General features: G+C 33.4%; 1 protein-coding gene across 1 annotated transcript; it reads left to right on the forward strand.

Annotated features, from left to right (window-relative positions):
- Nucleotides 1-279: 279 nt before the first annotated feature.
- On the forward strand, nucleotides 280-13,728 carry LOC132717505 (uncharacterized). Its single transcript, XM_060700990.1, has 6 exons — nucleotides 280-665; nucleotides 2,025-2,070; nucleotides 5,731-5,898; nucleotides 6,889-6,990; nucleotides 9,318-9,464; nucleotides 12,082-13,728. The coding sequence occupies exons 1-6, from the start codon at nucleotides 372-374 to the stop codon at nucleotides 12,309-12,311; spliced, it is 987 nt and encodes a 328-aa protein (XP_060556973.1). The 5' UTR covers nucleotides 280-371; the 3' UTR covers nucleotides 12,312-13,728.
- The last annotated feature ends 12,543 nt before the right edge of the window (nucleotides 13,729-26,271 follow it).

Here is a 26,271-nt window from a genome sequence, read left to right on the forward strand (position 1 = left end):
GGTTATAATATAAATGTAGTTCATCAAAACTATTCTGTTATGTTACAGATAAAATGTGTTGGATAACTGTAACGTAAATATTCAATTTATTATACTGCACGTTTGTTGATTTTCGTTGAACACATGTGACGTTCCTTTTTATACCGGACAGAATCTCCTTTAATTCTAATGCTTACAATTCCTTTATTTACACTAGCATAACAAACCGACCATGGCAAATAAAATATTAATTGAATTAAATAATTTAAACAAGTCAACGAACGATCTTTTTCATTGGTTAGAATGTTTACATTGACTGGAGACGTTAGAAGTGCCCAGTGACTTGTTTCTTGATCAGCTCTACACGGGTTTTTTTATCAGCTCTACACATTATGGAAAAAATAATTACTTTGATAACTTTTGTAACTTTTTTAATGAATGATGTCGTCTGTCAAATAAAATTCAATGTTGGTTTTAACGAAAAAGTTTCGGAGGATTTTAATTTCCTCATTACAACGGATCATTCGTTACAGCAGTGCGTCGAACAGTGCGCAGAGAGGGGCAACTGTGAGGCCGTGCGTTACAGGCGATTTTTGCACATGTGTGACCTATATACGGATTCTTTGACAACGTCTGTGCAACGAGACTTTCTTACCATCAGTCGAAGTGACATGCTGATACCAGATGTGAGTTCTTTATTACATAACTAGCATACGTATCAGTAGATAATATTTTAATAATGTCATTGTGAATTCTTGGAAGACACTATTAACTCAACAGAACTACTGTTGAATGCGCAAGAATATCATAATATAATTTTAGTCACATATGAATGAATTTTTCAGCAGAAACGCACTCCATAGTAAAAAGTCTGCATACAACAGCAAGCACATAAATAGTACCAAACTTGCGATAATGTGTCGTCATTAAGCAAATTCTATATGTAAAGCTAAAATCCTAATATAATTATATTATAAAGATGAAACCAACAAATGTTATATAAAGTGCACGAAATATTTTTTAATCAAAATAAAAAATTCTTTAAACATTTACATGCTTCAAACTGAAGATGTAATTCAACGGATAAGAAAGATTAGTATTTGAAATAAAAAAGAAAACAAATATATTTAGCCTTATTCTCATCGCCCAATTTTTTTTTTTCTAAAAAAAGTCTGAAGAGTACGAGGGGCATTACTCTGTGAATATTTAGTAGTCTGAATCCACATTGGAACATGACCTGTATTTTATACTGTTGCATATGTTTATCAAAAATTACTACCATATGTTGACTTCTTCAAGAGTTATCGTCTGAAAACCATTTTTTACCAAAGTCTGATGATGAAAAGATGCAAAACTTTAGGGGTTGAAATCATGAATTCTGAAGTTGAAATCATGTATGAAGTTGAAATCGTGAATCCGTGGAGTTGAAATCATGAATTCGTGAAGTTGAAATCGTGAATTCACGAAGTTAAATTCATGAAGTTGACGTCGTGAATTCGTGAACTCCGTATATTGAAAACGGGATTTCAGGATGTAAAAATTGTGAATTCATGAAGATGAAATCGAGAATTCATGAAGTTGTAATGGCACTGCTGGTCTTTCGAACATATGTACCAAAAATACTGCAATCTGTTGACTCCTTCAAACGTCAGTGTAAATAATATTATAGATGTTGAAATATGATTTTTTTTTTTAAAACGGCTTATATAAAGTTTTTTTTTATATTTATGATCAGTACATGTGCTGGGATTGACAAATATGCATTTTATTTGGATTTTAAAGGCGTTTTGAGCTCCAAACCCCAAGTGTCTGTGCATAGAACGCAAGCAACACGTATTTATTCCATTATTATTGGTACATTGTACTATACCTAAAAATAAATAAAACGCAAAGTGCATTTAAATAAGCTATATGTTATTGTCAAGGGTCAGCTATATCACTAGAACTTTGGGTCGAAATGAAAACTGACGCAACAGAAGATATACCTAAAATCAAAAAATAAAACAAAGTACATGTAAATATGCTATGCTAACGTATCATTTCAGACGTTCAAAGTGTGTGGCGTTAACGGCGTTACCTGCCCTAAGAAAGGTAAATATATAGATGTACAAAATTATTTTGCTCTATATTCAATTGCTGGGAACATATTCACAAATACAACCAATCAGAAATATTATACCAGTGCACTATCCGGCGTGACGTTTCTTACGTCGTTTCTTTGCGTTACGGTTGGTTTTTTATTTAATTAATTCAATACAATTATGACACGCTTAAAACAGGGCAACTAAATCAAGTGCATTATTACACGATATAAAAAGAATGCTTACACTCCATATGAAGTCATAATTGACGACAATAAACCAGATGAAGTCAAGAAAAATACTCCTATGCATAATGTAGTCCAACGTATTTTTTACATTTATCAATTCTCTTTTAATAAGCATGTCAAAATGGAAATAAATGTTAAATTTTATTGCATTGCTTTAGGACTTGTAGATCTATTTGATGCTCGTCGATTTCCTAGTATGTTTCAAATTAAGGCGCCGTGCGATATTGGCCAAGCAAAATTCATTCGAGTCATACACAAGCAACTAAACAATTTGGTTAAACAACTTTTAAAGACTTTCTCGCATACATTTACAGACTATAAAGTAACTTTTCAATTCTATTCTTGTCATTTGAATATTCGGGAATATCAAATTGTCATTAGACAAAATAAGTATAACTGTATTTAATAATTTTGGGGTATAAGATTCTTCAATATTATATATTGGGTACATAATTATTGATGACATTATAATATCAGCTGTTATCTTACGCTGTTCAGACTTATCTGAAGACGTTTGTAAATGTTTCTTATTCATTGTGCGACCATATCACCACTGCGGTATACCGTACCCCGGATATTGCTCGATATTATGAGGACTTTCATCCCATTTCGCGACTTTGAACGGGAACGAAGGTAAGTTCAGCGACGATATTTTCCAAACAAATGGCTATTTCATTTATCTCAACGGGTTTTATATATCTAGAGTTATTTTTGTAGCTCTAAAAGACGTAAAAGTATTACAGGTATATGTAAACTTGATTAAACTACCACTAAACGACCCTCTGCTCACTAGAAAATAGTGACCGCGATACTGTAGAATCGTTAGAAATTATTATATTACCAATATAAAAAAAATGAATCGAGCAATTTTTTGATTCACAAACCAAGTAAGCTTTGTCCAAATTTCAGGCAAAAATTGTGAAAGTACAAAAAGATACAGGCCAAAAAAGAAACAAGAAAGTGTACCGAGTATTGATTTTAAGTGTACAGAGTATTGCAAAATAGCCCAACTTTAGTGTACACTGTATTGCAAAACAGAATGAGCACATTAGTATGGAAAATCAATATTTTTGTCTTTTTCACGTCTGTTTATCATTTTGCTGATGATGTACTGTTTATATGATATTTATTCAAATATTTCAGATTTAACAATGCATTTTCAGTGTTATTACTGTTCTTTTCCTACGGCAAATGCAGAGATTTAGTTTCCCATTTGATTGAAAATCACACTATGGATGAAATAAAGTGTGCAGGGTCGGGAGCAGGGTAGAACCATCATAATTGACGATAATAATCTTTAAATACATGTCTCAAGAAACTATGATCAAGAAGACCCATCTCTGAAAAGAAGAAGAATAAAAGAAACATATTTAGATGACATTAATAATAGGGTTTTACAGGGCAAGTTTGCCATAAGAAACATATCGACACACTTAGTAAAATATTGGCCCGAGGGCTTATGCCGTCCAAGCATGCCGGTATCGTCTTAACCTTTTACTGCATGAGCATATTGCGAAAAATGTCTGTTTTCATTTTATAAAGCCTCTTGTTACAAGTTCAAGCTGCTATGAAACTATAAAAAATGCTTCAATACTAATCAAACTGGGACAAATGTTGGCTGGACCATAGCCTGTGGAATAGCATGCTCAATTTTAAATTTCCAGTTACCATGTGGCAACGGGTGGACCTCTCAAAATTACCAAAAATCTCTATTTTGCGTTGTTTTTTTCAAATCAAAACTGATTTCAAGGTGCAGCAACTTCTCATTTGATTAAGATAAAGTCAAAGGTTTTCGGCGGAGTTTACACGGTATCTTTAATTAAATCGACCTGAGGCCATTTTAGCCCCCCCCCCCCACAAGTCCAAAATCTTCTCGGCGATTAGAGGGGCTACTGCCCAACTTCAAAATCCCAAACAGAGAAGGGGGCACCAACCCCCCTTTGTGGCATCCCCTTGATGAATCTTTTTAATGGGGTGGCGCCGAAAAAGTGATCACTAGCTCTTTTGAACAACATTTCTCAAACGAAAAAAAAACAGTGTTTGGGGTCTAAACAGCGCATGTTGGCCTCAAAAGATATGGGATGTAAAGCCTTCAAAACACGCCTTAATGAGGTAAAAGGTTATAAGAAACATAACCTTTTTATTGCATCTGCTGTCCTTTATCATAATCTTGTCAAAATGCATTATTCGGTTTTTTAGCTGTGCCCGCTCGGCAGTCATAATGGTAACTCATTGCTAATGACGTATCAAATTTCACGTGCAGACAGTCTGCCATTGCTATAGTGCAGGTGCAAAATGACCGAAAGTTACCTTTATATGTATTTTGGGCATAGTAGGAAGTCGGTTGATATTAGATATTGGACACTTGCTCAATACTGTCTACAATCTTGAGGCAGCATTAATTCACTTCGGATGCATTTTTTTACTATTTAAAGTAAGATATGCAATAATTACTAACAAATTCTGGAAAGGTTGATCCTTCGATAGCAACGAGAACTTTTTAAACACAGAAAATTGCTGAGTTCGTTCGACTGAGATTTTTCATGAGCAGGAATGAAAATCTGGATTATTTGCAGATGTTTCCAGTAAAGTGCCTCCGAACTCTGCATATTCTGCACATATAGTGTAAATAAGTATACACAATAAGAAATATATAAGATTAAATGTAGTAAATACTACATGTTTACTATTTGCATTTACTCTATATTGATAACCAATACTCGTTACACTAAAAGCAATACTCGTGACACCGGCGGGCAACTCCAACGCAATACTCGGTACACTGACATGTGTATTTATTCTCAAAATGCACTGTCATCTGAAGGTCTATTGTTGATTTGAACATATACAACATAAACATTATCATCATTATCACATTTCACTCGATTCAAGTTTTTCTGTTAAGAAAGTATATGCACAAAAACATCAAATTTGGCTGATCCGAGCTCATTTATCACGTGAGCAAAGAGTCGAATTTTACCTCATAATTACATTTCAAAGCTATTTCTCAGCATTTTTGGGGTTTCAGTAACTAGAGAAATTATCGATTTGTTTTTCTATAAAATTTATATCAAACTAATTCAAAATTACTAAATATCGTCACTGAACTTACCTTCTTTCCTCCTTCAAAGTCGCGAAATGGGATGAAAGTCCTCATAATATCGAGCAATATCCGGGGTACGGTATACCGCAGTGATCACGCGGTATTGCATGCAACATTATGTTCATCGATTTGAAGGAGAAAACTTCGTAAAATGAAAAAGAGATAAATTAAAGTTTATATCTATTTATCTAGCCAAACAGCATAATAATTTTTTTATGAAATATGACGTCATATAAAACACATGTTGCGTTCGAATCTGACAAAGGCTTTAAGCGTCTATCAAATACTTTTTAAAAGTATCTTACAATATGTTAAACAGAATGCAGTCCCTTTACAAGCCTAGCTTATGGAAAAATCCTTGGTAACATGAACCAGATTGGCTCTAAGAAGGCGATTCTCTGTGATCAAGGCTTTGAAGAAGTAAATAACGTGACAACCATGGTGTGTCAGAACGATGGAAATTGGGACTACACACCAACTTGTCAAGGTACTTTGAAGTGTCCCAATGTAACTTAGTTTCTAGAAAATTATATTTATTATTTGAAACTTATTCAGACAGTACAAATATTTTGACAGAGTTAGCTAAGATTACAATTGAAATTACGTGTTTACCTATTACTGGCAAAACAATGAAGTATATGCACTGTAAATATGTACGGAATATTATCTTATATTAGCCTTCTAAGGCTTCGTATTTTGCTACGACTGTCTAGGCCATAAATTCTAAAAGCATAATTAGATTCCAAATTAAAAACTCGCAAAATCCAATCTGGGGCATTTAAAGTTTTGAATCCAGATATAAAACTATTGTCGGCCATTTTTATTCCAGGATAATCAATGGAAGTAAATTAATAACTATTTCATGATAGTGTCCTAGATATAGTTCTAGACCCCCCCCCCCCCCCCCCCAAAGTGTACTATATTGTGATATAAGAGCCTTCATTCTAAGCGAATAAAACAAGAAACTATGAAGGTTGAGAAATCCTGACCATTGACTGAGCATTATTAATTAATTACCTCATTTGTCAAAACGTATCATATAGTTTGGTGTTCATGTTGTCTTTTTATCTACTCATTTGCTATTTTGATTTTAGACATGAATGTTAGTACATAGCTTGTTTGTATATGTAAATCAACAATTTTCTTTTAAATATTTAGTTGGCTTTTCCGTCGCACCAAGACAGTGTAGTTCACATGACAACTGTTCACCTTCACAGGTGCAAAAATAGCTTACCTGATCCTCTGTACATTAAATTCAGTATTGAACGGACACCTGAGTAACACCATCGACGTTCCATAAGCTAACTGGATAGATTTCTCACACGAAAGTATCCAAGCTCCCGGTGGGACTCGGAACCCACAACGGCGACGGACAAGTTGTCCGAAGTCAATGACTAAACACTCGGACTATGGACGTGTAAAAGACAATACATAAAACTATTTGCCTTACTTAATCTCGATGATTGTTTTACTTCAGATATTAACGAGTGTGAGATCCCAAATAGCTGCGCAGCTAATGCAGATTGTTGTAATACTTTTGGAAGTTACAACTGCATACAGTTTACGGCCGAACAAGCAGGTAGTCATAATAATATCTACATACCTTAAAAAAAACTTTACATGAACATTTTTAATAAGCCTATTTTTTTGGTCATAATGTGATGTGTCCGACATGCTTACGGCTATTTGGAAATATGTGAATTTACTTACTAAACTAGTGTCTATCTCTCATTACTGGGATTGTATCGTGGAAGAAATTATTCATGACATTGTCTCAAGGAGGTTGGTATTAATGGCTTGAATGAACTAGTATATATCTCTATCTTCTGGGATAGTCTCGCGGACGTAGTTATTGATTGCAATTTTTAATGGGCTCGAATCAACTTGTTTATATATTTCACTTCTGGGGTGGTCTTGTGGAGGTGGTTATATATGGCAAACATAAACTAGTTTGAATGAACAAGTTGCTCACTCTTCTGCGACTGTGACCATATTAATCAATCAAGGGTCATATTATATGACATATATAATCACAAGCATAGAAAAAAAAAGAAAAAAAAATAAGGCATGAAACAAAATATATCAACCAACAAATTGTGTATTGTATGGTAGAAATGAACACAATAAAGTAACTAAAGCTTAATTCGTATTATTGGGAAAAAAAACAAAAAAAAACACAGGCATATTAATGTTAAAATAAGAAGTAAATAAATCAAGTACAATAATATACATTCAATGGTCTGACAAATTTTTATTACTAATAGTACTACCTAACATAAGATTTCTTTTATTATAAATTTCGAGTAGGTATTTAGAAAAGACATTCAAGATTTTAGGGTCTTCTGAGGACATTAACCAAACAAATTTCTGCTTATTATTCATCATATAAAAGTTCTTATTTAATATTTCAATTTGTCTAAATAGTAGTTCTCTATTATTATCAAATTTTGTACAACACATGGAAAAATGAATTTCATCTTCTACAAGATTGGAAGAGCAACAGTTACAATACCTTTGATTTACTGGGATCTTTTTATATCTGCCTGTTTCTATATTCAATCTGTGTGCACTTACTCTAAACTTGGTGAAGAAAGTTCTTATATCTTTGTTCTTAATATGTCTTAAGTACACTTCTCTACAAAACCTTTGTTTAAACAAAGAGTATGTTCTAAGTTTCCCTTCAGTACCTGAGATATTCAAACACCAGTTGGTTTGGTACATTTTCACTAACTTGAGTTTAACAACATTTACTAAGTTCTTATTGGTTAAACCAGCATCAGATATACCTAAATACTTAAAACAATGTTGTATACCAGAAACCCAGCAGACTTTTTTATCTGTAAATAATGTTTGACTTTCAATAAAGGCAGCACATAGTAATTTGCTAACATTTCCACTTAGCAGTCTTTGGTAAAACTTAACATAACTACATATTACATCAACATATAGTGGATACCGTCCTAGTTCACCGCATACTGCCTCATTTGATGTTTTTTTGTGTACACCCAGAATATATTTTAAAAATTTCACATGCATCTTATCACAGGACATATTTCCAAAGGACATATAATTAATTAAGAAGGCAATTGATAGTACCCATCATTGGGTTTGATTAACATCCATAGGGGATTAGTTAGTGACCGCACTTAATTTTCAAAACATAATGGCTATATCCTTTCTCACACTGCCACCTGGAGGAGGTTACTCATGATACAAATTAAATAATTTAAGGTATGTCTAAACAATTTATTTCAATTATGATCTAATTTTTGATCGACATCCAAAACGATATATAATGGCTGATTTAAATGTTTGGTTTATAGACTGAGTGATTGCTAATCGGCAACATTCAATAATTTTGAAATGCTAATTCCTACTTGTTCTTTCTTCATGGGACTCCACTGAAGTTTTTTGACATGACCCAGGACTCGAAATAATCTTTAAAGATAAATGAGCCGTGTCACGACAATACCAACGTAATGGGTTTGCGACCAGCATTGATCCAGACCAGCCTGTGCATCGTGCAGTCTGATCAGGATCAATGCTGTTCGCACAAGTAGAGAAACTGATAGCGAACAGCATGGATCCTAATCAGACTGTTCGGATGCGCAGGCTGGTCTGGATCCATGCTGGTCGCAAACCCATTTTGTTGGTTTTGTCGTGACACGGCTCAAATGTTTTACTTGAGACAGGTTTAGACAAACAAAAACTTGTGTGCAAGATTGGTTCATTCAATCACTCAGTTTTTCAAGAATGTGAAAAACGATTAAGGTGTTCCAGCTGACTTAAGTAAAAAAAAAAATTTATATTTTTTAGGCTTTTGTACCTCAGTGGAATTTCTTTAATGATAAACATTGTGTTAATTGCATTTTATTCTCATTTATATTTTATAATTGGTCATTTTAGATTTAGCCGCAAGGACCCAGATGTTTACTACGAGTGTAACCCATGCTAACGCAGTAGCGGCATGTGCGTCCATTGGAGCCCAATTAGTGAAAATAGACGAACTATGGAAGATGAATTATATTGTTAATCTCATCAGTGGTTGCCCAGGTATATATCTCTACATAAAACAGTTGAAATAATTAATAATAACAGTGTACGACCTTTTCAGTTAATTGAAGCTATTCTGCCCTTTCAGGTAGTCTCAGCTATTTCGCCCTTAAGTCAAACCACGGTGATAGGGCGATTACCACAACTTTTCCGCGCAACGTCAAAATACCATCCTTCTGACCGAGACACCGTATATTTCTGGACAAAATATTAATGGCGGGATAAACAAATTCCAGGTTATAGCTTACAAAATATCTTACTGCTGGACATTGCAAGATTATTCCAATTGTTTAAGTATTCCATCGAATTTTTGAGACAATTTATCGTTAATCTAGCACAATACAATTCACAAAAAAACACATACTTCGAAGAAATAGTGTTTACAAAAGATCGTGTGTACCTCAACATGACTCGTACCTGTCACAAAAACGTGTGTTATAACGACGATGTCTTTGTTCTATGACCTAACGAGCTCGTATATTTATTATGGTTAACCCTAAGTTCAAGTTTCCATACAAAATTGTGTGTTTCTATCGTAAATTTCAGGGAATATATGTTGAAAAAGGCCTACTGACCCGAATATTGGAGCACCGTACAACACTGAATTCAAACACCGCATTCTTTTTCCGTTAGATCGATAAATACTGGCCACCGTCTTCTTTTGAATTATGCAATCTTCATACAAATATGTTTCATTTGATGAAAGATTGTTTACTTGCTGTTACGTTATGTTGCTGTTATCATACGTTATGTTATGGAAAATTTCAGAAGGTCTGATCTTAATACTACCAGTTATAGATAAGTGCAATGGTATCTATATATACATAAGGATGTCTTTTCCTTTTCGAACTTATTCAAACTGATAAACCCCACATGGAAAGATTGAAGTTCTTGGCAGACTATACCATCTAACAACATCGAGAAAAAAAGGAATGAAATATTCTTAATGGGAATTTCTTATTGCATACTAATTTGATAAAGTTGCAAAAGTCATAACATAAATTTTCATGATGTAGTTTTTGCAGGAACCCGGGCAATATTTCCATAATCTCTTCAGTCATGGTCTCCAATGTGCTTTTATTAAACAATCTTTTGCGAAAGTTTGACTTCATATTCTTTTTCTAATGTGGTGCGTTAAGCATATCGTCCTGAAATACAGGAGGCGCCGATCCATTGGCGTACTGCTGATATCAGAAGACTTAGTTGGGCGCTCTCCAGTTGCTGCAGTATCTTCTAGAAGTATATGCAAGCTTTGCAAATTTCGCACGTTGCTTGGCTTGTTCAGATATAGGTTTGAACGTCTTCTTTTTCTGAAAGCAAACATTAATATCAAAAATAAACGGTGCTAAAAAAAAACAGAAAAATGCGGTGATTTTAAGGAGGAAGAAAAGCGGTGCCCTAATCTTATGATTGACAAAGTTGTGCGGTGCCTTAAAATACACACGTGGAAACATAAAAAATCGTACCAAATATACAAAAACGGTTATTTATGTATTGTAACTTGTTCATACGACAACAATGTACATATATTATATTGTATTTTTGCCAGTTATATGAACTGAACGGACTAGAAATACGTTATATTTCATAATCAAAGCAAGATTTGTTTCAGTATGCCCTAAATGTTTTCACTATCCTGACTTAATTAATGAAGCATTTTGCATGTAGTAAGGATAAATAAGTTTCAAATTAAATGGCACATTCGATGAAAAAGAAAAATGATGATTTTACCTTGTTTTGAGCAAATTATCTGCTGTTTTCGTCTCGGTTACAGACTTGCTGTCAATTTTGTACCACAGAAATATACGGTGTCTCGGACAGAAGTAAGATATTTTGACGTTGCGCGGAAAAGTTGTGGTAATCGCCCTATCACCGTGCAAACAATCGGTAACATCTTTTGATTGCATACGGCGAGGAGTTTCGATTGTCATTTCTGTAATACCTGGATAATGGCAAGATATTTCAAATGATGAGGTGAACCATTTCAAATTCGAGCACCTTGTAGCTGAGTGCATTTTACTGATTGAAACATGCTTCATTTTCATACTATCTCAGATAATTTTTTCTTGCTTATATCATTATGATGAGTAGTTTCGTTGAGATTTACAAATGTATCCAAGAATTTGAGGTCAGTCAGTGTAAGGGTCACAATAGCCTTCGATATGGAAACATCGCTCATTTGCCACAAAACCATTTGCTAAACAGACCCAAATACTTGCCTCATGGCAGGTTTTTCATGGCTATTAGATGATCTCATTTGATTTTGAGGCAGTTAAGTCTAAGGTCATAGTTACAACGATTTTAATCTTGAACCATTGTCCGTCCATTTGTTTTATAGTACCAAATGGTCACCAATCCGATTACCATCAAAGGACTAATCCTCATTTATGAAATTTTAACAAAACAGCTAGAAATGTATGCTTCTTTATAAAAGTATAAAATTTTACATCTTAACGTAATGTATTAAACATACATGTAAAAGTAAATAAATGTTTATTTACAGCATTGATATCCACTTACAATGTGAAGGGAGAAAAAGTTAATAGTATTTTTCCCCTAGGTCATCTTACATTTTATTTTAATCAATTTCACCAATTGTTTTTGATTGCATTTGAAGCATACACTGGCGGCCAGTACTGGATAGATGGATCGAACATAGGAGCCGCCGATTATCACGCCAGCGACGCATGGAGGTTTTCTGACAACACGGTAATGCCTATGGACAACAATTTTTGGTCGCAAAATATGCCAGACAACGCTGGGAGCCATCACTGCGTCCGAATTAAAAACCTTAAATTTAATGATTACTCTTGCTTTGTTAATTACCGGTATATATGTGAACAATGATGTCGATGGTCTACAAAAATGAAAGTTCCGTTTTTGGGTCTCCCAATTTTTCATTTTTATTATTCCGCTGATCCTAGACTTTTAAATTGACTTTTGAATACTAATGAATGACTTGTATTAAATAAGTATAGTTGTAAGTATTTCTTGAAAAACATAACATGGTTAATATTACAAACACAAATATTAGCTGGAAAGTTTATAGTTCTTTCAATTGAAAAACCAACAGATATTTTTTTCTAGTTATGCTTGTTGATAAAATTGTAAGATACAAAAATTGTACATACATGTAAATATTGTTATATGTATTTAGCACTCAACAGTGTGTCTGCTTAAAATGGAAGTCTTTATTACTTCCGAAATAAAAGTACAATGTACTGGTACTACAGTATTTATATTGAACCGTTAGTATACCACGTGGACTGGAGCATGTCTGATGAACAAATACAGATTTTTACTTAGCAATTACGTAAATGTCAAATCAATAAAGAAACTCCTTTTTTGTAGTTTTTGTTTTTGCTATTTTTAAATGCACGAAAACTCAATCTTTAAGTATGAAAAACACTTTTACATAAAATCTACGAACGCAAGGCGAAGAATGATAAAACCACAGAAGCACGCACTGTTGTTTCATGGAATAAAATGGCTCAGGGCGCCATATCGGAACACGGTGCCGATTATTCATATTCATCACGGAGACAATGCGGATTGAAAATACTCCAACACGTAAGCAAAAACAGATGTATAATAATGAATAGCGAATGCATTTGTCTTGGCATCGGTAATATTACATTACAATTAATTTGAAACTTGCAGTTCTTTGTGCAAGTATACATAAAAGGGTGTATTAATTAACCCTCTATTGTATCATAGTTTGGAGGCCTTTCTGTTGAAAATGTGTCAGGGTTAAATCGTATACATATACATGCACAGTGCGTTAACTGGAGTGCGGGTATTAGTTACCCGCACTCCAGAGCATGCCCATTGATTGGCTCATTTTTGCTGGGGTTTACATATTGTGACGGCAGTGAAAGTGAAATCGACAGAAATGTCATATTTAGATACTCGTTCAATGGTTCATTTTTGCCGGGGTTTCATATTGTAACAACAGGGAACGTGTTTTTATGTTTGACTATGATACAAAAGAGAAAGAACACCAAAACACTCGGTAATCTGATTAATACTCGGGGGCTACGCCCCCTCGTACAAATCAGATAGCCTCGTGTTTCGGTGCTCTTTCTATTACTTATATTTTATGCCTTTGTGTGCATAATTGATTTATCCATATAAAATATATGATAACTTCATGATTGAAGTGATTTTTTCAAGATGTGTTACTATTCATTTAATTTTTTGCTTGAACATTAAATATAAATGAATCTATCAAATATTAAAGACATATGTCAATAAATGAAGAGTGCATGAGGAAAAGTGTTTTATTTTATTTTGGTATCGGTGAGCTCAGTCACACCAAACTCAACCAAACCATTAGAAAATCATCAAAAGTATATACCAACCAGATATACAAAGATGAAATTCGGTCAATAGATAAAGGTTGCATGTGCAAAAGTGCATACAAATTTATATCATTGATGTCTTTGGTCCGAGTGCCTTCAAACTCAATGCATAGATCCCTGACCTGTCCAATTCTAATTATCAGATTAGTGGATACAACACAACATAATTGTTAACAAAAGAGCATATGTCATTGTTTGTGGTTTAATCTATTGTTATTCAAATGAAAGGTCAGAGTAAGGATCTATCAATTCAAAGTTATAGGACCACCCAGGGTATGTACTGACATCGGTCCAAGGCTGTTAACGAGTATTAAGGGAAATACAAGTAATTAAAAAAGAGCTAGAACAAAAAGAGTTCTGATTCATTGAAACTGCACTGTCTCTCATATGGTTTAAATCAATGTGTTTTAATCAGATACCTGAAATATGTTTCATGCAAGTTATGTAATAGATATACCATTGCTGCGTTGACGATTTCTGGGTTTGCGTAAATTATACCATAATCACGTGACCCTTCTTATGCCTTAACCTCACGAGACGAAGTCGAGTGAGGTTGCATAAGAAAGGTCACGTGATTATGGTATAATTTACGCAAACCCAGAAATCGTCAACGCACCAATGGTGTATCTGTTTTAACCTATAGCTCCGCCCAGAAACACTTACTCCTTCGATCTTCAAAACTGAAAATTATACCATAGTCTGGGTATGGTATAATTTACGGTTATTGGAAATTATACTTGGAAGAATTTTACATAAGAAGCGCTGAAGAGCTATAGGTTAATATTTGGATACACAGTACATTTATGTTCCGTCGTACAGTGACTAAAAACATATATATTTGTCTAATACTCCGCAGGTAAATTATCATCACTTTGTGCCTCAAAATTAACTTTGACATATCCGGGGTTCGTTCTCGACGCAGCTTTGGCTTTCTAAACGGGCGGATTTAACCTCTTGAAACATAGACTACAGACAGAATCATTCATGTATATTTCCAACACCTTTGGCGGAGCTAGATATCGATGAAAACGGACGCCAGATATCGGTGAAGACGGACGCCAGACGTGGGGTACCACAATAGCTCATATTGAGCATATTTGTTCTCTATTGAGCTAAAACCGCAGTGTTTTCTTAAGTGAAAAGCCGAAACTGTTTTCTAATAGTTTGTTACATAATGTGGTACAATAATCGAAACAGACAAACAAAAAAGAATGTAGTTCTTAGTACATAAGAATTTTAATTTGAATAGTCAAAATTGTATGTTTAAGATATTAGAGTAAACACAGCACAAAGGATTTCAAGATCGAACGAGACTCTAGCTGCTGTATTGGGTATTTAATTTAGTAAACTATTCTAATCATTTAATAATTCGCCTAACAATAGGTTATATTAACAAATTTACAGTAAGTTTTTATTGAAAATGCTTATAAAAGTTATTGATGAGTTTTGGTTAAATAAGATAATCATTATGGACATACATTTTTAAGGGTGTGTTGACTGTTTCAATCTTGTCACTCACAAACGTTTGTAATTAACCCCTACGCAGTGAAGCCACTCCCACCCTCTTTGTTATATCACTGGTATCTTTTAATCAAATTTTGGTAAAATGTAATATAGAAAAATGACTTTGATATTGTCATATATGAGCCGCGTCACGACAAAACCAACATAATGGGTTTGCGACCAGCATGAATACAGACCAGCCTGAGCTGTCACAGGAGACAGCGAAGCTCGACTAATAAAATACTGGACGCAGTAAGGAGGACAAAATACGAAAGAAAAATCAATTATGTATAATTATGTATTAAGTTATAGTAAAAAAAATAACATTTGTTAACATAAATTCCAAGATCAAGGGGAATAATTCTTGAAATAGTCATGCTAGAGTTAAGGACCTTGTCACACAACATTTGTGTAATGATAAGAAATATATATTTGAAGTTTGAAGTAGATACCTTAAAAAGTAAAGAAGTTATTATATTTCTTAAAGAAAATCCTAAGTTCAAAGAGAGAAAAATCTGTAAATATTGCTTCAAGAGTTGTGAACATTGTCACATAAAATGTATTTGATGATTAGGAATAAGTATTTGAAGTTTGTGGTAGATACCTTTAAAAATAAAAAAGTTATAATAAAAATTAACATTTTTCTAGTAAAATAATCTAAGTTTATGGGGAGATAATTCTTGCAATATTGGTGCTAGAGTTATGAACCTTGTCACATAAGATGTGGATGATGATAATGTAAATATATTTGAAGTATGAAGTTGATCCCTTTAGAAATAAATATAAGTAACAGTAAAAATTAATATTTTTTGTGGAAAATTCTAAGTTCAAAGGGAGATAAATCTGAAAATATTGGTGCTAGAGTTATGAACCTTGTCACATAAGATGGGGATGATGATAACGTAAATATATTTGAAGTATGAGGTTGATCCCTTAAGAAATAAAGAAGAAACAGTAAGAAATAGCATTTTTGAGGAAAATTCTAAGTACAAGGGGAGATAAATCTGAAAATATTGGTGCTAGAGTTATGAACCTTGTCACATAAGATGGGGATGATGATAAGGTACATATATTTGAAGTATGAGGTTGATCCCTTAAAAATAAAGAAGTAACAGTAAAAAATAGTATTTTTTAAGGAAAATTCTAAGTTCAAGGGGAGATAAATCTGAAAATATTGGTGCTAGAGTTATGAACCTTGTCACATAAGATGTGGTTGATGATAAGGAACATATATTTGAAGTTTGAAGTTGATACCTTAAGAAATGACAAAGTTATAGTGAAAAATATTTTACTGCACCAAAACTTTAATCTAAAATCTGGACGCGGACGCCGACGCCGGGGCGAGTAAGACAGCTCTCCATATACTTCGTATAGTCGAGCTAAAAATGACTTTGATATTGTCATATATGAGCCGCGTCACGACAAAACCAACATAATGGGTTTGCGACCAGCATGAATACAGACCAGCCTGCGCATCCGCACAATCTGATCAGGATCCATGCTGTTCGCTATCAGTTTCTCTACTTGTTAAAGGGTTTGCAAGCGAACAGCATGGATCCTGATCAGACTGCGCGGAAGCGCAGGCTGGTCTGGATTCATGCTGGTCGCAAACCAATTATGTTGGTTTTGTCGTGGTGCGGCTCATATATTTTCTTGTAAATGTAATTGAATGATAACTTTTGGCTAATAGATTGCTTCAAATGGATAAAGAAAATAGAAATATAACTAAACATAACAGGTGGTTTTATGTAAGTAAATTGAAAGTACGTTGCTTGCAATCTATAAAATATAATCTTTGATCATGTGCTTAAAATTGCATTACGTTTCAGTATGAATTATCAGTATGAATAAGTATCTTTCTTTCTTCCATTAAATTTGAAATTACGTTTGTTTTTTGTCACTCGAAAAATCCATTATCGACAAAAACAGTTTTATTTGACGACATTTTTAAGTCACGTGCCGTTTTATATGGTCACGCGATATTTGTGAACCGAGAGTGACGAAAAGACTCAAAAGTCTGGATGATGTAGACAAATATAACAATAGATCAACGTTCAAAGAACACAAGTCAATGTGGCTATAGAGATAACTATAGTAGCATATTCAGACTTTAAATTTAATAAAATGTAAACATTTGAATACATCAGTCAATTTATGGCAATGCTTAATGTTACAGTAGATGTATCATCATCTATGGCTATAGCTATCTGTACTACACTGGAACGTGTCATGCGGCACTATCTGGTACAGATGTAGCGGTCTAGTACGTGGACATTTATTGCATGTGTCGTGTGTCCGTTCATCCGGTGAACGAGAAGCAACGAGAATATCGCTGAGCTGATGATGCTCCCTGGACCTGTACATTTGGCAGAGTATTTCATTGCAAAACTGTAAAAACTTATTTCTAGCACGAATGACCTTGACCCGAAACTCCGCCAAAAGTTTTAGAGGCATCCAAGATAACTATTTACATATCGGTAAGTTAATTGTTTATTAGCCATCATTACAGTACATTATTCGTCTATAGAAAGGGCAAATATGTGTTTTATTCTGTTTAAATAGTGGATGAAAAGCATGTTTTAGAAATAACACCCAAAGAAAGTGGTGCCATACATGAAATAATTTATTGTAAAAGTTCTATTGCAATTCAAGCGGTATTTTGACATCCATACATAATCACTAAAAGTGTTCTAAATTCCAAAATGTAAAACACGCTTCTGCTCTATGGTCAATGTGTAACTATTATGGAAAATAAAAATAAAAAAAAAACAAATTTTGAAAAATGAAGTAATGATATTTTAAGGACTAAATGGGTATAAATGAAATTGCTGGGCAAGAATATAGGAGAGCACTTCGGAATACACAACTAAGGGAGAACAAAGTGGCATCATTATGCTCCCAAGCTCACCGTTTTTAATATAAGTGTATTTTCCAGCATGCATAAAAGTTACGATACGAATAAATTTTGGAGGTCACGAGTATTTATGTTTTACGTGAACAAAATATTTTCCGGAATAGTGAATACAAAAATTCAAGAATTAAACTGCACTACGTACCATACTTAACACAAAAATTATCAACTCTCTTTAAGAACTAATCGTACGTGTGTTGCAGCAGTTGCTACAGTGTTGTTTTCACTGCGACAGAAAATATAAAATTAATGATCGTTTACATCACACGTCAGGCTGTAAAATTTTGTTTGCTGAAATTTAAGCTTAATCAATGGTACCGAGCTGGCAAGTCTAAGGCATTCCAATCGATGTAAATTTAACAATGCACACCGTACAATCAAATGGGCAGACAGCTGTTCCAGCGTCCACAGCTGTACCAGTATATACATGTCGGTGCGGGGAATACCATTGACGTAAGGTAAGTATTCATCTATTTTTAACATATCCCAACTGTATTCGAGTAAATCAATGTTATGGCATTCATAGTCAACATCCAAAGGGGCATGCTAACAAATTTCTGGCCCTGTCTTGCAAGCTTTACTTCACATGAATTTTTTTGACTGAAAATAAAACCACACTATCCGATGAGATGCGGTAATTTTTAGTTTGAAGTCACAAAAACATAATTTTCTCTATTGATAATATTAATCCTTTTTTCATACGATTCGTTAACGTCAACATTTTGTCATTTTAAACATTCCAAACCGTACCTTCAAAAAAAAGCTTTTCTGTTAAAGTTATAAGGTATTTAAGTTTGTGTGTCATCAAAATTTTTAGTAACGTTATCAGCTGTTCGCCCTCTTTTTAATCGATAACATCGACAGCAATTTATCGGCAAGAACGAATAACGCCCTGAAAGCTGTTCAAAGAAAACAATTACATGTATTTACAACAGCGCTTTTGTCCTTACAGTAACTAGGAAAGAGTAAAACTTTTTTGTAAAATTTGAAGAATATTACTTTTATTCATGATACTTTCTAATTACATTATTTTTTATTATTACTTTCTATTTATTTGTTATATCTCAGGTTAGAGACCTTGATCTCCATTTACCGCCCGCACTGTATTTCAATATAAAACGGGTAGCAAAACCTATTTAAAATGGGACTCCACTAAGGTTTTTTGACAAGACGGGACTAGAAATATTTTTTGAGATTATTTCTCCATTTTGATGTAGATCTATACTAATAATTTATATGCCCAAAAATTTCCGATCATTAGCTTGCTCCGTTTTTCCAGAATATTATAAAAGTGAAAAAATTACCCAAAAATTGAAAAAGAGTTTAAACGCTTTTTCACTCAAATCGGACTGAGAATAGCACAAACATATGAATTTTCAATGTATTTCTCCTATATTTTCTTAGTTATATTTTTATTAATATTTATGTTTTAGTGCTCATGTTTTTTTATGTGAAAAAATAAAAGTTCATGTTTTTAGGCTTATAAACCTCAGTTGGAGTTCCTGTAATAGGTTTATAAAATGTTTAAGTCAAAAGGCAAAGGCAAAGGCAAATTTAACGCTTAATATTCAGTCTTGTAAATGAAGGCATCCATCAAGTGTTATTATAAATAATTCATATAATGGACTAGTCCCTATGCAGTGAATGGCTGTGTAACCCGAGATATGAAAGTGCATGGAAAAACATGTTGTTATTTATTCCTTGAAATCTGTTTTAATGTATAGTGCAATAGAAATAATAACCATTCCTTAAAAAAATTATACATTTTTTTATTTTTTAAATAAATCATTTTATGTGGCAGAACATCTCGGGTTACACATCCATTTACTGCATGGGACATGTCTACTATATTGCCATTATTTTATAATAACACTTGATGGATTTAGTTATAAATACAGAGTATTCGTATTAAGCGTTTAAATTTGCCTTTACTTTCTTGAATTTAACATTTTCAGAAACATATTAAAAGATCTTGCTACCTTTTTATATAATAATAATAATAATAATAATAATAATAATAAAAATAATATCTTTATTTAAAGAAGGTTATACATTATTAACTTACAATAACAATCTTATTTCCGATGTGGCCTTCTGAAATAGAAAACAACAACAACAACAGGACATGCATAGGAAGAAAAATGAATGTATAATATGTAAATTTTTAGAATATTACAACTCATATACTTTCTGCAGACAATTTGTTTTAACATTTACGTATATTGCATCATTCTTCGTTTGTTCATTCGTTCGTTCATTTATTAATTAATTCATTTATTTATTCATTCACTCACTCATTCATTCATTATGAACAATATCAATATTGAAATACAGTGCGGTTAATTGGAGATATAGGCCTCTCAGCTAAGATACAACAAATGATAGAAAGTAATAATAAAAATAATTAATTAGAAAGTATCATGAATAAAGTAATATTTTAAATAAACAAAAAAATGTTTTACTTTTTCCTAGTGACAGTAGGACAAAAGCTCTGAAAAGTGTTTCTTTGAACAGCTTCAGCGTTATTTATCTTTGCCGATGAATTGCTGTCGATGTTATCGTTAAAAAGAGGCGAACAGCTGATAACGTTACTAAAATTTTGATGACACACAAACTTAAATACCTTATAACTTTAACAGAAAAGCTTTTTTGAAGGTATGGTTTGGAATATTTAATGACAAAATGTTGACGTTTACGAATCGTATGAAAAAAGGATTAATTATCATGAGAAAATATAAGTTTTTGTGACTTCAAACTAAAAATACCGCATCTCATCGGATAGTGTGGTTATTTTCAGTCAAAATTCATGTGAAGTAAAGCTTGCACAGGGCCAGAAATTTGTTAGCATGCTTCTCTGGATGTTGACTATGAATCCATAACATTGATTTACTCAACACAGTTGGGATATGTTAAAAATAGATGAATACTTATCGTACGTCAATTATATTCCCCGCGCCGACATGTATATACTGGTACAGCTGTGGACGCTGGAACAGCTGTCTGCCCATTTGATTGTACGGTGTGAATGTCAAGTCAGTAATTAACATTGAGTGTCATGTAATTTGGTAATTTTGTATTGACGCCTAATCATTAATTGAATCGTAGCACTGAGCAATTCATTGATATTACAATTCTCTTTTATTAATTACATGGGTAGGGACATCCGACCGATAATAAAATTAGTTTGTACGGGTTGCAATTTGATATAGTCACGATTTTTTTCTTTTCACCAGTGCCAATACCTGTCAACAAAACAGTTTCTTGCCGAATGTTTCGTTTGTGACATCGATCTATAATTTGTATAATTTATTGGAACTAAAGAAAAATTCATAGGAAGCTGTGAAGACCACCTCTGTTATTTAATATAAGCCGTGGTTAAGATACTTCAATGAAAAGAAAGAAAGTCGAAGTGATATTGCAAAATGTTACTCAATATCAAATCAATAGTGTTCCGTTAGTTTTAAGTCATACCGACAATAATATAATGTCACCTGGCAACCCATTGCTTAACTGGTAGTTGACTTCAGTATATTACTTCAGGCACGAGCGTGCATTAAAGTAGAAACACCAACTTTCATTAAGCTAGATGGACAACTTCCTCATATGAAAGGGTCCGAAGTCCCTGTCAAAATTTTAACCCGATGAGGTGCCCATGCAATTAGGCCTAGGATGTTGTGGTGTGAAATCATTTCAAGTACATCTGTATACCTTGAGAAAGAAACATAAGTATCGTAATGTACATAGGTTATGTACAACGATATTTTGAACCATGAACAATTCGGACTACATTTTTGGAAACTGTTTAAATATGAGAGTCATGATGACATTACTTAGCTTACATTATAACTAAACAAGGGACAAAACACATACTGTATAGCTGACATCTATTCCAACATGATCATAAGGCATAAAATACAAAAAGTGACTACATAATCGTGAACAATGATGGTTTAACAACATAATGAGTCATCAGTCAATTAAAGCCCAGGGTAACGCGTTGGATACCAGGAAAATTCCGTCTGTTAGTGACTGGTCAATATGTGGACAGCGTTTTTGCGCAAAAAAATATATGCAGTGGTTAAAAATCTAGAAGGAAAGATCCCAAAAATAACGCAGTGGTGGGACGGTCATGGCTACAGCTGACGGATGCATTATTTTAATCATACACGATGTATGAGGAGTATAAAAAAAAACTTTAAAAAATAGAACTAGAGAACCACTAGGCGGAGCATTACATGCCCGAAAGTGTTTTAAGTAAGGATGAAGCATTTGTAAGTCATGGGAATTAAATACAGTATTACCTCCTTCAAAAAGCAATCCTCTTTTATAGCTGAACAACCTTTATATTTCTATATAGCTGCTGTTTCCAAAGCACCACCCATGTAAGTAAAAATTCTACGACGGATGTACGGAAAGTCGCCTTTCTGCTTTCTCCCCTGAGACAAGGGGAAAACCGATCAGCCCGAGCTTCGCGGGCGTACGGCCGACCGGCGACTCATCGCATAACATAATATAAGCACATTTCTTAGAATAAATGTACAGAATATAAGTGATCATCTTATGAAGTTTGACAGTTGCAAAACTCATAACAATATTAAGGTCAATAGATATTGACCTTTGACCTTGTGACCCAAATACAGATATGGATTTTTTATTCAATATAGGCAACCGTCCTATGTTTGAACACTGTAAGCCAAATGGAACTTGTGTTATGCTCCAGAAACCACAATTTTCAGTGTTAAATTCATTGTGACCTTTGACCTTATGAACCTAAAATCAATAGGGGTCATGTATTGGATATGGCTGTTCATTCTATAAAATTGTACAGCTGTAGGTTGATTAATATTTAAGTTAATCAGCGAAACCGTTTTCAGTTTTAAGGTTATAGTGACCTTGACCTTGTGACCCAAAAATCAATGGGGGTCTTCTACTCAATATTGGCAATCATCCTACGAAGTTTGAACACTGTTGGTCAAATGAAACCTAGGTTATGCTCAAAAAACCACAATTTTCAGTGTAAAGATCATTGTCCCTGACCTTAAACCTTATGATCCTGAAGTCAAAAAGGGTCATGTAATGGACATGGCTGTTCATCCTATGAAATTTTACAGCTGTATGTTGATTAATACTTAAGTTATGCTCCGGAAACTGTTTTCAGTTTTAAGGTTATAGTGACCTTGACCTTGTGAACCCAAAATCACAATTTGACAATCATCCTATGAAGTTTGAACACTGTGGGCAAAAGGGAACTTAAGGTATGCTCCAGAAACAACAATTTTCAATGTAAAAATCATTGTGACCCTGACCTTTGACATCATGACCCTAAAATCAATAGGAGTCATGTATTGGACTTTGCTGTTCATCTTTTAAAATTTTACATCTTTAGGTTGATGTATTCTAAAGTAATTTAGTGGAAACTGTAATCAGTTTAATGGTAATAGTGACCTTTGACCTTGTGACCCCAAAATCAATAGGGGTATTCTACCCAATATGGACTATCATCCTATTAAGTTTGAATATTGTGGGCCAACTAGAACTTATGCTCTGGGAACCAAATTGCTAATGGAAGGACGAACGGATGAACAGATGCTAGGGGGTATGACATATGCCTGAAATTCTTCTGGGCATATAAAAAAAGAGAATAAACATTAAGTTAAATCAAAGAATCTCCTTTTATAAAAAGGAATAAGGCAGAGCAGGGTCTTTCAAATTTTGAAAGACCCTGGGCAGAGAATATGTATCTGAAGCTTCTGTACAGTATAAACCAGCCATCACTGGATCCGGGAGGGATGTTAGCGAGTTACCCCACCCACGTAATTTGGCAAGTATGTGGTGTGAAAACCCATTTAAGATTCATGGTATTTCTTAATTCTAGCAGAAATGTCACTATGACCCTCTCTCAAAAACATGTAAAATGCTAAACTCACTATAGAATGTGCTAAAACCCATGTCCATTTGAAACCTCACGACGCCTGCTAAATTTTAGTTGCCTTTCTGACCAACACCCACTCAAGCATCATTCTGTTTGAAAACCCTGTTATAAAGACATAGGCCAATTCTACATACAAGGGACAAAACTTACACCTGTAGCAACTGTATAACATATAACTTGTATATAGCATATAAGTACTTTATCTTCACATACATAGCATACAAGCACATTATGCTAACATATATAGCATACAAGTACATTATATAGCATACAAGTACATTATATAGCATACAAGTACATTATATAGCATACAAGTAAATTATATAGCATACAAGTACATTATGTTAACATATACATACTGGTGATGAAAATGACAAAATTCCAACAATGTACAATCTACTTTTTTAAGTATTGTATTCTTTAATTACATACATAATATAAACATACAAAACAAATTGGAACTTCAATGCACAAGATTAAAAGCAAGCAAGAAAGTATGAACACTGTATAAGATATAGATACATGAAAAGATATGTAACCCATGATAAACAATGCAGATTGAATGCAAAATAGTCTAATGTAAATCTACAGATTTTTACCAATATCTTACATGTTACAAAATTTTCTCTCTCTCAATAATTTAACAAAATTTTAAGGATTGTTAGTGCCTAATATAAGCTCACATAACTTTATTCACACATCTGACCATATTTTTACTGCAACAAATAATTTCTATTAATAACTTCATCAATCTTGGAACATATTTTCTGCTTTAAAAAAAAAAACATGATTTCTTCCTGCATTACTTTATTTCCTTATATTTTAGGAAAAATGTTGTTCCAAAATGTACATCATCATATTTGCTACAAAATAAAGTTTATTGCAAAAACCAAAATGGTTTAATATCTTAGCTAACAGTTACATGTACATACAATATGAATGTGATGTCTTTATTATTTTTCCAAATGGTCACAAAACTTTTAAAATGAACACAGTTTTACTTAATATGGTGCCAGCCCAGTCTTAAGTCTTTTTTTTCGCTCATTGATAACACAAATGTTAATACAAATTACAACGTCTTTATCCTCCCGCAGTTCATCTTGCGTCAAACACAATCACTTCATAAAGTTAAGGAATAATATGTTTCCTTTCTACATATTATTATAATTATTTACATCAATACATTAAATTTATTTACTTTTTCTTTGATGCTAAGTTTCACAGATACTGTAAGGTCACATTTTTCTTTTAAAAAAAAAAAATAGGTAAAGAATGGGAGAGAAATGAGGGCTGATTTTCGCCACCAAAATTTGTGAATTTAGGGCCCTGATAAAACTGTTAGTGTTAAGAACTTATCAGCTTTGTACAGAGCAAACATTGTTGTAATTTGGGTAGAAATAATAATTCAAATGAATATTATCGATTATGTATCTTTTAAAAAGTTTCCGAAGTCAGGTGAAAATCTACATCCGACCTTGTTTAGGAGTTCACAAACCCACCAGAGATTGAAAATTTGTTTCAGCCCAAATTTCTATAACCACCCATGAACAGACTCAATAAAACCAGAGTTTTGTGTTTTTGTAGATTCATAAGGAATGTTAATTGTGTTATCTTTTGACCAAACTATGTACTACTGACTTCTCAAACATTTATATTTCAATACTGAAATCACGTCAACATCACAATAGGCCAAGCTGAAATTCAAAACAGGACAAGTTGATAACATTGATACATCTGGGTAAGTCTTAATAAGAATACACCTTTAAGTGAAGCCATTAAGTAATCTAATGATCGCTAGCCGCATTGGTTCAAACCCAGTCAGGGCCAAATTTTTACTTCTTTAAGCAAAAACTTTACACTTATTGCTCAGTACTGGTTGGTTCAAGTGAACGGATTCAGAAGTGTTTCTATAAGCTTACAGCTTCCTACACAATGAAACTTAAATAAATTCTGTATAAACAACCAAAGGATACTCCTCTTAGTTCTCTTTTTGTACATAATTCTGTAACCACATTCTCGACATCGGATCGGATCTCTAGCTTTTATCTCATTCTCCATATGACATTCTGAAATACAATTATTATAATATGACATTATGAA

The sequence above is a fragment of the Ruditapes philippinarum genome, unplaced genomic scaffold, assembly GCF_026571515.1.
Source record: "Ruditapes philippinarum isolate M1 unplaced genomic scaffold, ASM2657151v2 ctg844_1_1_1_1, whole genome shotgun sequence".
Classification (NCBI taxonomy): domain Eukaryota; kingdom Metazoa; phylum Mollusca; class Bivalvia; order Venerida; family Veneridae; genus Ruditapes; species Ruditapes philippinarum.

Bases quoted from the DNA above. Each gene is read 5' to 3' on its own strand.
- LOC132717505 (XM_060700990.1), top strand. From the start codon at position 372: ATGGAAAAAATAATTACTTTGATAACTTTTGTAACTTTTTTAATGAAT. The intron at 666-2,024 runs GTGAGTTCTTTA...GTATCATTTCAG, and splicing joins GTGACATGCTGATACCAGAT to ACGTTCAAAGTGTGTGGCGT. The intron at 2,071-5,730 runs GTAAATATATAG...TATGTTAAACAG, and splicing joins CGTTACCTGCCCTAAGAAAG to AATGCAGTCCCTTTACAAGC.